This window comes from Natrix helvetica (genome assembly GCF_964273705.1).
Source record: "Natrix helvetica genome assembly, chromosome: 4".
Lineage (NCBI taxonomy): Eukaryota > Metazoa > Chordata > Lepidosauria > Squamata > Natricidae > Natrix > Natrix helvetica.
This window is the reverse complement of record NC_138550.1, coordinates 56,486,729-56,503,465: the sequence shown is the minus strand read 5'-3', so window position 1 is coordinate 56,503,465 and position 16,737 is coordinate 56,486,729. Positions and strand designations below refer to the sequence as shown.

At 44.0% G+C, this 16,737-nt stretch overlaps 1 protein-coding gene across 1 annotated transcript in view; it reads right to left on the bottom strand.

Moving 5' to 3' along the window:
* The window catches only part of PCP4 (Purkinje cell protein 4), a 70,358-nt gene extending 54,159 nt beyond the window's left edge, over positions 1 to 16,199 (bottom strand). The window contains exon 1 of the mRNA XM_081950404.1: positions 16,086 to 16,199. Within this exon, the coding sequence (XP_081806530.1) occupies positions 16,086 to 16,094 (9 nt within the window). The 5' untranslated portion in view covers positions 16,095 to 16,199. The remainder of the gene's footprint in view (positions 1 to 16,085) is intronic.
* Between the last annotated feature and the right edge of the window lie 538 nt (positions 16,200 to 16,737).

Sequence of the window (16,737 nt, the reverse complement as noted above, 5' to 3'; positions counted from 1 at the left end):
GGCTCTTGCGTTGTCACTTGTTGGCTTCTTGATCCTTGCTGACTTCCCAAACTTCACTGACTTCCAGCCCTGACTGCCCTGCTGCGTTACTGCCTCCTCCTGTTGCTACCTAAAGGTAAGTAAGCCTACGGCTGCGACTTTGCAGGGTGCAGCCAGTAGTGGGTCGACATGAAGCTACCGAGAACGCCAGCAGGCTCCGCGATCTACGTGAAGCTGGAGACTGGCTGACACCTTCCTTGCCAGTCACATGACCACCAAGCCACACCCACAAAATTAAGCCATACCCACAAAATTAAGCCACACCCACAGAACCGGTAGTAAAAAAAATAGAAGCCCACCCCAACACACACCATCGCCAGCTGCTCTTCTCGTTTCTGGCATGCCCATGGGCGCTGGCCGGCTGGTCTTTGCAAGCACTTGAGCATGGGAATATGACCTGAAAAACGGCCAATAACAGAGTGTTTTGGGGCCATTTTCAGACTGCTTTTTGGGCTGTTTTTGGCCTGAAAACAGCTTGAAAAACAGCCTGAAAATACCCGGAAACAGGCATGTACGAACCAGTCAGCTTGTATTCAGGTTTCTGGTGCTCCAATGCATGCACACACATTCCGGTTTGGACACTTGGTGCCGAAAAGCTTCGCCATCACTGCTCTACGACACTATTTTTCAGCCTCAGCAAATTTAAAATGTGTGAATTTCAACTCCCAGGATTTCCCAGCCAGCATGTTTGTTGGAAAAGTGTTTTAAACACAGCAAGAAATTTCAGTGGCACATTGGATAACAAAGAATGAAGTGCAGAAAATTACTTTTGAGATTAATCCCTAAATTAGAATAACTGGCAGTGTAACTCTGGCATACTTGTTTAATAATAATTGATTGTGTCTGACATCTAACATTTTTGAGGCAGCAAATAATGGTATAAAACTGTAAAATACAATCATACAACTAAACTGTTCATATCTTAGTTGCCTCTGATCCAGGCCTGTGCTACTGTATACAGATAGTCCTCAACTTACAGCCACAATTGAGCTCAAACTTTACGTTGCTAAATGAGACATTTGTTGTGTGAATTTTGTCCCATTTTGTGATTTTTCTTGCTACAGTTGTTAAGTGATTCATTGCAGTAGTTAAGTTAGTAATATGGTTGTGAAGTGACTCTGGCTTCCCCATTGACTTTGCTTGTCAGGAGGTCACAAAAATTGATCACATGACCCCAGGACTTTGCAGTCGTCATAAATATGAACCAGTTATCAAGCTTCTGAATTTTGATCACACGACTAAGGGGATGCTGTGATGGTTGTGTGAAAAACGGACATAAGTCACTTCTTTGAATGCCATTGTAACTTTGAATGGTCACTCAATGTTGTAACCCGAGGAATACCTGTAGTTCATGATGTCTGTAAGCACTGATAAAAAGAGATGCTGAAGTATGAGGGAAAATTCAAAACTTGCTGTGGGGATTGTAGAATGAATTCAGCTGACAAATTCACAGTGAATCTTCAGAAAGGTGTAGAGCAGTGGTTCCAATGTGGGGCCCATGCCCCACAGGGGGACAATTTGATTTTTAATGGGGGCAATTTGAATCTTGTTTAAACTAAGTTAATAGCCTTTTAGGCTTCCTCTGCATGAATAGAGTTCACTTTTTGAATAAAGTAAGAATTATATGTCACGGGGGGTGGGGGGGCATCAGGATTTTAGAGATGCTTAGGTGGGGCATGGTTAAAAAAAAGGTTGGGAACCACTAATGTAGAGGAAAGGAAGAAGAAAAGCATTAGGATAGAAATGATCCTTCAACGGAAGAAAAATTATGCTTTTGTTTTTACAGGGAAGACTTAAGCTACAAACAGACAGAAAGGTGAGATTAGAAGATAATTAAATTTTCCAGACAGCAAATCCAGCTGTTATTTAGTTAAACGCTGTCTTCCAGAACAGTACTGTATATTAATTAATGGCAAACACTTGCCCCAATAAATCATTTTATATTAATCCCACCTTTATTAAAGAGAAGAGGATGACCTTAAAGAGAACATGAGGACAGGTCTTTGTGACGGTTTTGCGGTGGTGGCTGTTAACTTTACTCAACATCTTGTTTTCAGCAAATGTTGGCACCTGCCATTCCAAAGGCACTAGGCCTCAAAGAGGAATCTAAAGTCCCGAATACCTGTCATTGCAGAGAATTGAACATCCTTGTTTCAAAAATACCAGGAGCTGCAACCAACTCAGAGAGATGGTTGTCACCACCGGATATTACAGCATGGTGAGCTCTCTGTTCCACTGACAGTCCTTCATTTGTGCTGAAGGTAGATCTAAAGGGATGAGTGTTGGGGTCGCAGACCTTATGGCACCAGAAAGTCCTCATAGAAGGTGGGAGGAAGGCTGCATTTTAAAATCTGCTTTTCTGCTACTGCGGGGATATAAAAAGAGTGTAATTGCCCAGAGCATTTGCCTTTCATTGTTTAGTGGCATTTAGGAAAAACTTCATAGACCTCCAGATCAGAATAAAAAAACTATCGTTTGGCTGCTACATCGTTATAACTAAAGTTAGCTCACTGAAATAGATTGTACAAAAGAAATAAATATTGCAAGGAGATTGCAGTGGTCAAAAGTCCACAACTGCCTACTGTTCTCAGCATCTTGTCAGTGTCAGTTATCTTGATTTGCAGAGCCAAGCTAAGCAATACAATCACAACTCTCTCCTCTACAGGGACGTGCGGTCAGGGGAGGCAGGGGAGGCAGAGCCTCACCGCTCTCATCAATGAAAAGAAAAGAAAAAGGAAAAGGGAAAAGGCACACGTGGTCCGATTCCCTGCCTTCCTGAGTCAACATGAAGGGGACCACGGAGCGCACTCCGCCGGCTCGCGCTCCACCGGCTCGCGCTCCACGGTCCTCTTCATGTTGACTCAGGAAGGCGGGGAATGGGGCGACATGTGCAGGAGGAGCACACTCTGCAGTCATGCGGCTCGCACTCCGCGGTCCCCTTCATGTTGACTCAGGAAGGCGGGGAATGGGACCATGTGTGCAGGAGGCTGAGGCAGCCTCAGCCTCCTGCACACGTGGTCCCATTCCTCACCTTCCTGATGACGTCACCAGCCTCACCAGCCATAAACCTCACTGCACGTCACTGCTCCTCTATGGGCTGTTTCTGCTATGATGTCTTCCATAGTTCTTCATTTCACATTATTTTAACCAGGGAGATGGCCCAGTGAGGCCTGGAAGGAGAGGCAGACTCATCAGTCTACAGATGACCAGTTCTGAAGTCGGACCTTCCCTCTTTGTACTGCAGTGTCCTGATTGGTAGATAGGGGGGGGCTGAAAGGGGAAGGCAGGAATCCCTTCCCAATAGGGCATCTCCCGAACAGTAAAATATAAGTAATCCTCGACTTACAACAGCTCACTCAGTGACTGTTCAAAGTTACAATGACACTTACAACCTTTGCAGCATCCCCAGAGTCACCTGATCAAAATTCAGATGCTTGGCAACTGGCTCATATTTATGACGGCTGCAGTGTCCGACGGTCATGAGATTCCCCTTTTGACAAGCAAAGTTAATAGGAAGCCAGATTCACTTAATAACCATGTTATTAGCTTAACAAATGCAATGATTCACTTAACAACCATGGCAAGAAAAGTCGTAAAATGGGACAAACCCCACGTAAATGTTTCACGTAGAAACATACATTTTGGGCTCAATTGTGGTTATAACTCGAGGACTACCTGTATCATTCGATGGTGCCCCAGGAGAGGTGCAATACCGAAAGGATAGGGATAAGGAAAGCAACTTTTATCCCTCCTAGATGGATATATGTTTGCTTAAGCTAGAACTGGGGAAAACGCTTTTGAATGCCAACCTGCTTCAACCATTTTTTACTGTTTTGAAGATGGTTTCTCTTCTTATTATGAGATAGATTGCATATTTTGTGCAAAAGTACCTGGTGGATTATATCTTATGTGACAGAGGAAGACTAATACTACATTATATTCAAAGTTTGTGAAGACTATACTGTAGGAGGAATAGGGATGGCAATTTTGCAAACTATAAAACATTACAAATGCATCCCTTGTTACCTAGGTGACTGCTGGATATTCAGGGCAACGAAACTCGAGTGCCCCCAGGCATGATAAAATTGCAGCATCTTTCACAAATGGGGTCACTTTTATTTTAAGCACCATCTGCGTGTATAAGTTTCCATATATTCATGATGTTAATAGCCTGGATCTTAGCCAATTTATTATGTATAGATTTTCAGAACATTCTTATTAGCCAGAATAGGAGTAAGACAAATAGATTCATCCCTTCAGTATGTCAGAACTTGCTCAAATAGCACTTAATATCAATAAAATTGGGGAGGGTAAGAGGAGGAGAAAAGGAAGTATATAGGAAATAAATTGAAATGTACATAACTGTTGTGTACCGGTGAGCCTGGCCAGCAGAGGGCAGTCGAGAATAGGGATCCTCTGATTGGCCCAGGCGCACCAGCCAGCCGGCGGGAGAAATACTTTATCCCTATTGGTTCGTCGTCTGACAGCTCCTGGTATAAATAGCTGTCAGACGACTCGTTGTGTTGTTCCTGTCAGTTTATTCAATAAACAACAGTTGTATTATATTCGCCTCCGTCTCCTCATTCGAGAGGTTTCTACACTGGCGACGAGGGTGGGCGACGTGGAACCCTATACAGTGCCGCAAATGGCTTCAAATGCTGCCTTTTCGCCGTTCCGGCCAGAGGCTGAGGCTTGGGAAGCGTTCCTCGAGAGGTTCGACTGCTTCCTCGTAGCGCACGATCTCGTCAGCCTCACCCAGGAACGAAAGCGCGGAATCTTCCTGAACTACTGCGGGAGGGAGATGTTCGCCACTGCAAGGGCTCTCGCTGCTCCCGATCCTGCCAATTCGCTGCCCTGGGACGAACTCCTGGCTCGCCTCAAGCAACACTACGAGCCCGCCCCGTCTCGTTTTGCCCGGCGGCAATATTTCCGCCGGTGCATTCAAAAGGAGGGCCAAACCATTGCCCAGTACGTGGCCGCTCTCCGCGCTGAGGCAAGTCTCTGTGAATTTAGTGACTTGGAAGACGCGTTGCTCGAACAATTTATCTATGGGCTACGAGACATAAAACTCCATCGCCGCATCCTAGCTCGCCCTGAGTTAACTCTAAAGATTGCGGTAGATGATGCCAGGGCTTATGAAATGGCTGATCAATCCACACCGGATTTCAGCCACCTCAGTCAGCACCCGCATGCCGCTTACTTGCCGCCATCTCCCTACGCGGCACCTTCTTCTGCCTACGCTCCATCTACCGCTTCTACCTTTCATGCTGAGGTAGACCAAACTGCCGATCGCCTTCAAACCCTCTCCACCCGGGATGGACGGCAGTGCCTCAGTTGTGGCGGCCGCCACCAACGCTCCCAGTGCAGGTTCCGGCAAGCCCTGTGCCACCAATGCGGCAGGAAAGGCCACCTCGCTGCAGTTTGCCGTTCCGGCCAACAGAACCGCCGCAGCCCTCTGCCGCAACCTCCTCCAGCCCGTCAGCCACCTTCTACGTCTTCCCGCCGTCAGCACTCCCTCTCCGTGGGGGACCCAGCTGAAGCCTACCCTGAATGGCTTGTAGACTCGGCCTCCTCAACTTTGGAGGGCCGAGGTAAGCTGCACCTCCTAATCTCCATTGAGGGGGTGCCCTGCCCTATGGAAGTGGACACAGGGTCGGCCCGATCCGTTATGTCATGGGCCACCCTTAACTCCTTACTGCCTTGGGTTAAACTTCACCATCTACAACCCCCTGATTGCCGCTTACGCGACTATCAGGGAAATGTCATAGACCTATTGGGCTGCCGACCCTTTAACATCTCTTTGGGTTCTCGCAAGGCAAAGCTTCCCTTGCTAATTGTAAAAAACCCCCTCGCTTCCCTTCTAGGACTGGACTGGTTTAAGGCCCTCGGCCTTTCTATTGCTGGGGTTAACTCACTTTCACCCCTCCCTCCTGTTACCCCGCCCTCTATCTCCTCCCTCCTTTCCGACTTCTCCGATGTTTTCTCCCCCTCTTTAGGCTGCTATACCGGCTCTCCTATCTCCCTCAACCTCGACCCGTCAGTTCCTCCAATCCGCTTGAAGGCCCGCCGACTTCCCTTTGCTTTAAAAGCAAAAGTCGACGCCGAACTGGACAAACTAATCGGCCAGGGCATTTTAGAACCCGTTGATTTCTCCCCCTGGGAGACTCCCATAGTCGTGCCTTTGAAGTCCGACGGATCTATTAGGATCTGCGCGGACTTCAAATCAACACTTAACAAAGCCCTCCAATCACACCCCTACCCTGTGCCGGTGGTGCAGCACGTCCTGCACACTCTGGGCCAGGGTCGCATATTCGCAAAGCTGGACCTCGCGCAGGCGTACCAGCAACTGCCTGTCGACGAGTCGACCGCGCTTGCGCAAACAATCGTCACACACCGCGGCGCTTTCAAATGTCGCCGCCTTCAGTTTGGCGTGAGCGTGGCCCCCGGCATTTTCCAGGGACTCATGGAGCGGTTGCTCCATGGCATTCCCGGGGTCACCCCCTATTTTGATGATGTTCTGATTGCCGCCCCCAACCAATCAGAACTCATCAAAACCCTACGTCTGGTCCTACAAAAATTCCGTTCCGCCGGCTTGCACCTCAAACCTTCAAAATGCCAGCTCGGCGTTCCCTCTGTCACCTTCCTCGGCTTCCTCATCGATGCCAACGGCATCCACCCTGACCCATCAAAGGTCGAAGCCATTCTCTCCGCCCCCACTCCTTCCAACAAAGTGGAGCTCCAAGCCTTCCTTGGCCTCCTTAATTTCTATTCCTCCTTTATTCCCCACAAAGCTTCCCTGGCCGAACCCCTTCACCGTTTACTAGACTCTTCCACCCCATGGGTCTGGTCCAGCCGCGAAGCGCATGCGCTCGCGGCTGTCAAGCGCTCACTCACTGCCCCACCAGTCCTCGCCCAGTATGACGAGCGTTTACCTCTAACCCTGGCCTGTGACGCTTCCCCCTTTGGGGTCGGGGCTGTTCTTAGCCATTCGTATCCTGATGGCTCTGAAGCGCCCATAGCTTTTTACTCCCGCACCTTATCCAGAACTGAGCGAAATTACAGCCAGCTGGATAAGGAGGCTCTTGCTGCCGTTGCGGGAGTAAAACGTTTTCATTATTACTTATATGGCCGCCCCTTCTCCCTGATCACCGATCACAAGCCCCTACTGGGCATTATTGCAGGGGACCGTCCCACACCCCCCATTCTATCCCCCCGCATGTCCCGTTGGGCAGAATTCCTATCGTCCTACTCCTACACATTGTCCTACCGGCCTGGCGGCCACATTGCTCACGCTGACGCGTTGAGCCGCTGCCCTCTGCCTCTTCCTGTCACTGATCCAGCCCCTGTCCACTCTATTAACCTCCTGGCCGACCTCTCCCTACCGATGTCCGTTTTGGACATCGCGCAGGCCTCCCGAACTGACCCCATCCTGCACCGTGCAATGACCGCTGTCTCCCGGGGCTGGTCTGCAGTCTCCAATGATCCCCAACTCTCTCCTTTTTTCCGCCGCCGCCTGGAGCTTTCCATCATGCAGGATTGCCTCCTGTGGGGAAACCGCGTGGTTGTCCCCTCTTCCCTGCGGCCAGCTGTCCTGTCTCGCCTCCATGACGGCCACCCTGGCATAGTCAGGATGAAAAGCCTCGGCCGCGGCTATGTCTGGTGGCCGTCCATGGATGCGGACATCGCCGCCTACGTCCAACGCTGCACCCCTTGCCAGCAGGTGCGCTCCGCGCCGCCTTCTTCCCCGCCTAGGGAGTGGGAACTCCCCATGGGCCCATGGAGCCGACTCCACGTCGACTTCATGGGGCCCATTGAGGGCCGCCTATTCTTCCTTCTGGTGGATGCCTGGTCGAAGTGGGTTGAGCTGTTTCCTATGCCCAGCTCAACCTCTTCGGCCACTATCCGCATCCTTGACTCCCTATTTAACACCCATGGTCTTCCGGACGTTATCGTTTCCGATAACGGTCCCCAATTTTCCTCCACCGAATTCCAGTCCTACCTTGCCTCCTTGGGCATCCGACATGCCCCGATTGCCCCCTACCACCCTGCGGGCAACGGCCTGGCCGAACGGGCGGTTCGCTCCGCTAAGGAAGCCCTGGCCCGTATGGCCACCCTTCCCTGGCCACTCCGCATCTCCACCTACCTCCGTTCCCAGCACTCCACCCCTTGCCCCGCTACGGGCAAAAGCCCAGCGGAACTATTGCTGGGTCGCCGTATTCGTTCCCTGCTAGACCGATTCCACCCTCTCTACCACCCTTCTTTTCCTGTCCTTCCTTCCCCTCCCAGGTCTTTTCTGGTGGGTGAGGGGGTATTCGCTCGCAACTACACCGGCGAGCCGAAGTGGCTACCTGGCAAAGTGACTGACATCACGGGGCCCTGTTCTTACAGGGTCCTCCTCGATGATGGCAGACATTGGCGGCGGCATATAAGCCAGTTGCGTCGGCGACCAGAGGGACCTGAACACAACACACCTGCAGAAAAGCAACCAGGCCCTAACGACGCCGCCTGCCGGCTCGACCGTCCAAACGCCACTAGCTCCGACCTCGCAACAGCCCCCCCCGGTGCGCTGGCTCACTTACCATTGGCCGTCGGTGCATTGCCGGGAGGAAGACCCATCCAGGACGCTGCCAGGCCTGTTCGCCACAAGAGCGGAGCCGACACTCCACCTTCCCTGGGCGAGGCGCCATCTTCTTTGAGACGCTCTCAGCGCGTGCGCAGGCGTCCGTCGTACTTAGACGATTACGCCTGCGCAATCCAGGGGAAAGGGGTGTTGTGTACCGGTGAGCCTGGCCAGCAGAGGGCAGTCGAGAATAGGGATCCTCTGATTGGCCCAGGCGCACCAGCCAGCCGGCGGGAGAAATACTTTATCCCTATTGGTTCGTCGTCTGACAGCTCCTGGTATAAATAGCTGTCAGACGACTCGTTGTGTTGTTCCTGTCAGTTTATTCAATAAACAACAGTTGTATTATATTCGCCTCCGTCTCCTCATTCGAGAGGTTTCTACAATAACTTGCTTCATGTATTGTATAATTTTCTGGATGTTTTCAGCAAGCTCCCAAAGACTGTTCCTTCCAAGCATGTTACAATACAATTTCCCACATCCCTAGTCAGCATTGCAAATGAGCTTGCTGGCTAAGGACAAAATGCATAAATTCTTAAGTGTCTGGAGGGCATCAGCTTAAGGAAGGTACCATATTCTCAGAGCCTTGCTTCACTAGCAGTGGAAAAAGCTGCTGGCCTAATAATGGTGCTCTGACTCTCCTTGCTGTCCTCTTTTTCTGGCTACAGCTATTTTGTAGAATGGAGAATAGCATGATTGAGCAGCATAACCAGAAAGGTTTGCATACTGCTTTTGCAGTATGCAAAGGAAGGCCAACAAACAAGGGACCAGAAGTTAAAAGCCTTTCATGGAATGGATCCAGGTTACCTGAGGAATTGTCTCATCCCAATTACATCGAGCCTCACCTGATCAGGCAGGGAGGGTATATCATGGATCTTGTTGGTTAAAAAAAATCCAGCTGGTGGGGTCTAGGAAAAGAGCCTTCTCTGCTGTTGCCTCTGTCCAATGGAACACCTCGCCGCCATCCCCTCCCACCAGGTGAGCTTGGTCCTCTATTGTCTAGCTTTCTGGAAGAGTGCTAAGACCTGGTTCTGTCAACTGGCAAGAGTGGTTGGTGGCTTGAGGGCATTCTCCCTATTGTACATATTTTGTAAGATTTTTATGGTTTTATTACTTAGAAACTGCTCAATCACTGATAAGTATATATACATTTTATTAATAATTAGAGCATGGTTTAAGTTAGACAGAAGCAAATATTTGAGGAGAGGGGACTGTGCCTAACATTTTGGGAATACACTAGATAGGTTAACAAAGCCAAACTGGCAAGGCCAAATCAGGCATTCATGTGGGTGGATGTTTTGAAGAGTAGCCTGTGTGTTGTTACAACAGACTTGAAATAAGTAAGTGAACAAGCCCTTTAATTAAGGCTAGAAGTCCTTTCTGATGACATTATTGCTCACCTGTGTGCTTGTGTATTTAGTTGATTAAAGCATCCTTTCTTTTTCTTCCTCTTAAATTATGCTGTTTTGGAGTAGTAAGCAGTAAGCCCGTTGCAAAAAGCAAACACCAAAGGGATCAACATTGATCACTACCACTTTATATGTCACTTCTGAATTTTAATTTTATTTAGCTTCCACTATTAATTCTATATTACAAAAATGAGTGGTTGAATGATGTTCTTAACAAAACCCAACTGGGCACACTAAGCAATCCATTAATATTTTAATTACTCAATGCAATCATGTTCAAAAAGAGAGACTAACACTGCTTACTAATGGTGGCTGTCTCTTTCCTTGCTGATTTCTCTAGATCCAGTCTGCATAATCATAGGGAAAAGCAGTTGTGGAGAACTCATGTTTCCCAAGAGGCAAGTTGAAAGAACTGAAGAACAGACTCTAAAACTCAGCAGTGGGCTTCTTCTTAGAATATGGATCCAGCACAGAGGTGGGTTGCTCCCGGTTTGGCCCGGTCCGGCCGAACCGGTAGTGGTGAGTACAAGATGCTCCGCCCACCTGCCCGGATGCTTTTGCGCATGCACAAGCACAAGCAAACTGGTAATAAACCAGTTAGCAACCCACCACTGATCTAGCAGAATCCTGTGTCTGTGGATAAGATAGTTCATCCCAGCCAGTGGCACAGATCTTGTTACATCTGGCCTATGATTCAGCCTCTGGGCCAATATCTTTGGAATGATATTGGTCAAAATTGGTCAAGCATACGTATCAAAACAGGAGAAGAAAATTCCATATGAATGAATTTCTGCTTTTGAACTGCATGAAAGTATGGTTCATTCTACAAATCCATTCAAAGGAAATGGATTATCAAAATGTTTTTAAAAATAATGGACCAACATGTTTAAAATAAAGAACCAAATTTGGCTTCCCATCTCCATGAGATTGTTAGCCTTATGCAAAATCTATGAGATAAGCAATACAGTACTAGATTTTTGGAAAACATGTATTAATATCACTCATAGAGATATTTCCTTCAGTAATAGATTCATTCATCTCTTTTTCCTTTCCCCCTTTCATCTTTAATTGCTATAGCTACAGAAAATGAATACAAGAGCTTTTTTTTGTTTTTTGTTTTTAAAGGTCAATATTCCCTTGCTTGCAAATTGCAAGCATAGCAACATTGGATTCTTTGGTTTGTTTCCAGGAAAAAAAAATTGTCAGAAATAAATCATCTATCCAAAACTGTGGTGTTATAAAATAGGATCATTCACTAAGATTTGGGTAGAAGCAAATGGAGATTGAGGGTTTTTCTTTTTTTAAAAAAAGAAAGGATGAAAAGAAGTTAATAAGGGGTTGGATAATTTGTGTAGAAGTTGAGCTAATGAAAAATATCGCTTTGTCTACTATATTTTGCCTGTTTAAAAATCACCTGGGCACACAAAACCTTACTGTTGAATGAAAGGAAGATTAAAGCATTAACATTATGTGTCACTAAAAAGGCTTCCTAATGGCTCAAAATCAGCTTTGCACCTGCTACTTCCCTGGTTTTTTTCCTACACTTGTTCACAAACACTACTAAGCCTCATGTTGACTTATTTGGCTTTCCCATAGCATGTTATGTGAACATGCTAAGTTTATAAACCAGGGTTTATAATGTAGTTTGATAAATGAACTCTTTGTGATTGCATTAATAAAAGTTGCCTTATGGTAGGATGGGCAGCACATAAGTTTAATAAACAAATAAAGCATGATTAACTTGATCAGAGGATGTGAATTCAATCATTAGCTTCAAGGAGGTTAACTAGCAACAGAAATAAGATTTCTTTCTAAGCTCTAACAAAGGACTCTAAGCAATGTTCGCAGTTTTTATTGCCAGCATAAACTCTGGGAAGGCTTATGCTTTTAATCCTCATAATTAAGCTTATTCAGAAACTTTTATTATAAAAGGTTAAGAACTTAAGCTGCTAGTCTTTCACACACTGTTGGTGATTTTGTTTTGCCTTGTCTCCACCTTCAAATTATGATAAATTTACAAAGGTTTATGGAGGAATTGCTTTGCACATGGAAGAACTCTAGAAAAAGCACAGTATTTTTTCAAAAGCTGCAGAAGGAGAGAACATCAGGCAAGATGGGGTTGGGTTTTGCCTACCAATACACAATAGCATTAGCATTAGATATTTATCAAAAGGTTCAAAAAAGTCCATAGACAACAAGAATCACATTACAGTATTGGCAGAAGCAGAGAAACCCAACCTCAATGAGGCAACAAGGTCCAAAGTTAATGGAGATTTTCAAGGTAATCTTTAAAAACAAACCATTTTGCAAATATTTGTTTTGGGGGTTGATTTTAATTATCCTTATGTCAATGTGGTAGTGTTATCAGGACTAATGAGTTATTCTCACCTCAACCAAGTAGACATTTTCTCTTTTACACCCTTGTCACAGCATTAGTCTCTGCAACTATAATTATCACATCAATAGAAATAATGAGCTGCCCAAAGGTATAAAACCTATCTATACAATCTCCTTTCTCCATTAATAGAGTGATATTTCATGACTATGCTGATCTAGCTATACTCGAAGCAGTTGGAAAAATGTACGTAGTTACTTATCTTTTTAAATAGTTCTATCAGCAAAACTTGGAAGGGTAACAAATCCTCAACCTGTCCCGAGTTAAAGCGTAGGCAAAGTGACAACTTTAAGATGTCTTTTGCTCCCTTTCCGCAACTGGCAGGTTCCCACCCATCTAATAAAGGGATGTCAGCTCAAATTATTAAGTGATCTTTCTTTGCTTTCCTTCTCTCATCCCACCCCACCCACCTTATGTCAGCTGCAGAATTCTTTGTCAAACTGCTAAGTACCCCATTTCTCCTAATTATAGCTAGCTATACATCCAAGGCAGTAAAGAGCTTGGACAGCTTGTGTGCACATATGAGGATCCATCCACTAAGTGATGCCGTCAGGAAAGTTATCCCACTCACAATTTGGGCATCAAAATTTGGCCTTAACTAATTGGCCCTCTTTTAGCTTTACATTCAGCCCTGTTGACTTTAGAGGGCTTCTGTATTGTTTTGTATTGGGGAGAGCTGCGTTCATCTTAAAGTGTATTTTAAAATGTAATCAATATATTGTAAGATACTGTTATATCTTTTTCTGCTATTTTTTTTTCAAAACTAATTTGAGGTTTAAACTTGAGGTTTAAGTTAAATTCAGTGGTTATGAAAATAGAACTGTATTGACAGTCTGGCTTTTTACTGTTATGTATGTTTAATCCAAAGACTCAGTATGCATTTATTTATTTTCCTAGCTTCTACCATATTTATCCTTCTTATGGTGCAAAAAGGCTGATGGAAGTGTTCATCTATGCATAAAGTCAATACATAGGAAGGCAATGGAACTGAGCCAGCTACCTTAACTCTATCCCTATGTTACTTTGGTTTATGTTTAGGATTCCATGCTGAATATACAAAAGCAAGAAGTGAAAGGTAGATATACAGATATCTATAGATATACACATAGAAAGCTCACTGGACTGTATAGATACTTTGAAAAAATCCGAATACTTTGAAAAATTGTGAGTGTACGTGTGATATAGTATGTGTATTAGCTTTATATAGCTATTATTAAAAAGAATGAAGCAAGTTCCGATTCCCACCCAACTGCATATATCTTGTCCTTTAAATGTCTTGTAATCATACTAATTATTAGATCAAATTTCAAGGGAACCTTTTAAAAAGAAAAGAATACATACCAAATTAACTAACAAAAAATGGTAAGGTCAAAATAAGGAATATGTTACTATGCTATTCTTTTTTTTCTATAACCATAGAAGACTAGCAACATTTATCCACATTATAAAGAAATTAAATTAGAAAAATCATTAAATGCAATGAAATAAATGAACTGAGAAGATGAGTATTTCTGAAAATCCTAGACTTATTTGGAAGTATAAACACCTCTACTGTGAAATCTCTTCCCTTGGTCCATTCTCTTTCAGCAGTATTTGGAGACAATATTTTCCTAGCCATATTTGAACTACTAGGTCCATTAAAGTATATCAGATTTCATCTCCTTAAACTTGAAGACAAAAATTTTTTAAAGCTCAGTTCACCAAATTAATATTCTATCAAATGCACCACCCAAAACAGAAAGCTCAAATAATTGTAATTCTCTCTGAAACTATTTTTGTTTCTTTTTATTTTAAAAAACCATTATTTCTCTTTCACATTGGTTTTTTCCCCCTTTGAATAAAAGACAATTACCGAGAGACGTGGTTTTATATTCTGATAGATTTTTTACAACTTTTTTTCAGAATTACAACAACTTTGGATTTCAAAATATCTATAGGATAATGTAAACATACCATTGACACAAAATATTCGTAAATACTGATTCAGTCTTTAAATTATGTTGAATGACTGGCAGAGGTTGATGGGCTTTAGCTCAGGCTCCCCTATGGCTGATGGAGCCTAAGTTTAGCAATCTAAGTTTAGCAATCTAAGTTTCTTATTTTTGCTTCACAGTTATTTTTGGTATGCGAGAAATTCCAGTTTATGCTGAACTGAAGGGGAGAAAGATTTTATCTGAATTGAGCTAAATGTATATTGTAGTATTGTACTGTGAATGACAATTTTATCAACAGTTGGTGGCACCAGGAACAAAATCAGATTATAATAAACTGTGGACGGGAGAAATCAAATATGGTTTAAAAAGAAACTTTTAAAACTTAAAACAAAAAGAGCATGTAGCCAGATCAATTAGCCATTTAATTTGCTAAATATAAGAAAAGACATTTTAATGTAATTAAACAAAAACGTTGACCTTTTCAAGTTTATTTATTCAGCTGTACGCATAAATGTTCAAAACTGAACAATCTGATTACATGGCCCTCTTAACTATATACTCAGTCAGCCTGTGGAGATCTGGGAGAGGAATTTCCCTAGTCCCAGGGCAGCTCTGTCCCCTGGGATGGATATACTGCTGGAGCTCCATAAAAAGTATCGGGTGGGTTATGCCTATTAAAAAAGCAATATTTCTTTCTCATAATTATTGATTCTACCCCTCCCTTTTTAGACAAGGTGGTAGGTATTCTTCAAATAGTAGATCACAGTATCCCATAACAACATCTGCTTCTGCATATATACTACTCCAGGCAGTTTGATTCCAGGGGGGGGCGGAGTTAGGCTTTTGCCCAAAATGATCTTTATAATGGAAACACCTGTCTAATAAGACTTAGGAGATGTGGTGGGAGAAATATTACTCTGTTAGTGGAGCTATCATGACATTTTCAATCAAGGGCTACTTACATTTGCCTTGATACTAGAAAACCATTTCACTAAGATGAATACATAGAGACAACCACAATTTTCTGTATTTAAAAAACACAATTGCTACTGATACTCTACCATTGGAAAGCAATATAAGGTAGGCAGTGGAGAAGAAGGGACAAACAGGATGATTTTTGGATCTATCCCAAATCTCTAACTTTTGTATACCAGAAGCCTAATTTGACTTTTTAAGGACGCACATGATATATATCTAGGGAGACCTCATTAAAGTATTTGTTAAAAATGAGAAACTAAAGGGTTTTTTTTCGCCCAGTGATTTTTTATAAACTGCAGAATTGATGCTTCTGAGTTGGCAGAGGTTTCTAAGACTAACCATAGGCAATATATTTAATTAAGTTTCCCATCAATTCATATCTGCTCAGAGAAAGTTCTATGGCATTTCACTGGGTTTGTTCATAGTTAACTGGTATAGGATCAATGCACTAGTGAAGATTACTTACTGATTTTAAAGCAGTGCATATTAAATTCAGTAGTTGTACATAACCCACTGTCTGAAAAGTAAGATAGACACATACTATAACAATAGTTTCAAACAATAGATTCTTCTCATATTCACACAACTCAACCTTAAATATTCCAAATCTGATTTTCCTGTTTTTAGCCTCATAGCAAATTCATGTCTTATCAGCTATCTATTTCTCTGTCTCTCCCCATCTCCTAAAATAAAAGGATTTCTTCACTCACCTCACTCATGATGATGAATTTGAAATGAGAGTTCGCAGATCCTCACTTCCTCAAGGCAGAGCTGCTGGGCTACAAGCTCTCTGTACTGTTTCTAGCTTTTCTCTTTAAAAGGGTTGCTCCGAAGCATCATGCTTTCAATAAACCAATAAGGAGCTCTTACCTGCTGAAGCCCCTGGCATGTATCAGAGAGCTCAAAGGGCCACCTTGTGGTAAGAATAAGAAATGTATTCTTCAAAAAATAGAAAAGAAAGAATCCGGCATAAAACGCAGATGTCAGAATTGAGAAGGTGGATGATGAAGTCGCTTATTATTCACTGATAGAAATCATATCCATGAGAATCATAAAAGGAAAATGTTACCCAGTTCATTAGCATTCATACCAAAATACATCCCAAGATTTACATGTTTTTTCCCTAAGAGAAATTCCTGTGCCTTGAACATCTGCAAACTGCAGCTGGTGATACATCCCTTCATTTCATATAAGGAAAACATGAACATTTTGAATAGAAATCCTGGATTGAAAACTGAGAGGAAAAAGTCTGACTGGAAGTTTATCTGCCTGCTAAAATAAATACTCAGAGCCAGAGCCAGAGCCAGGAGAAAAAAATCAACTGCACTGTTTCCAAGCACAACACACATGTACACAAACACA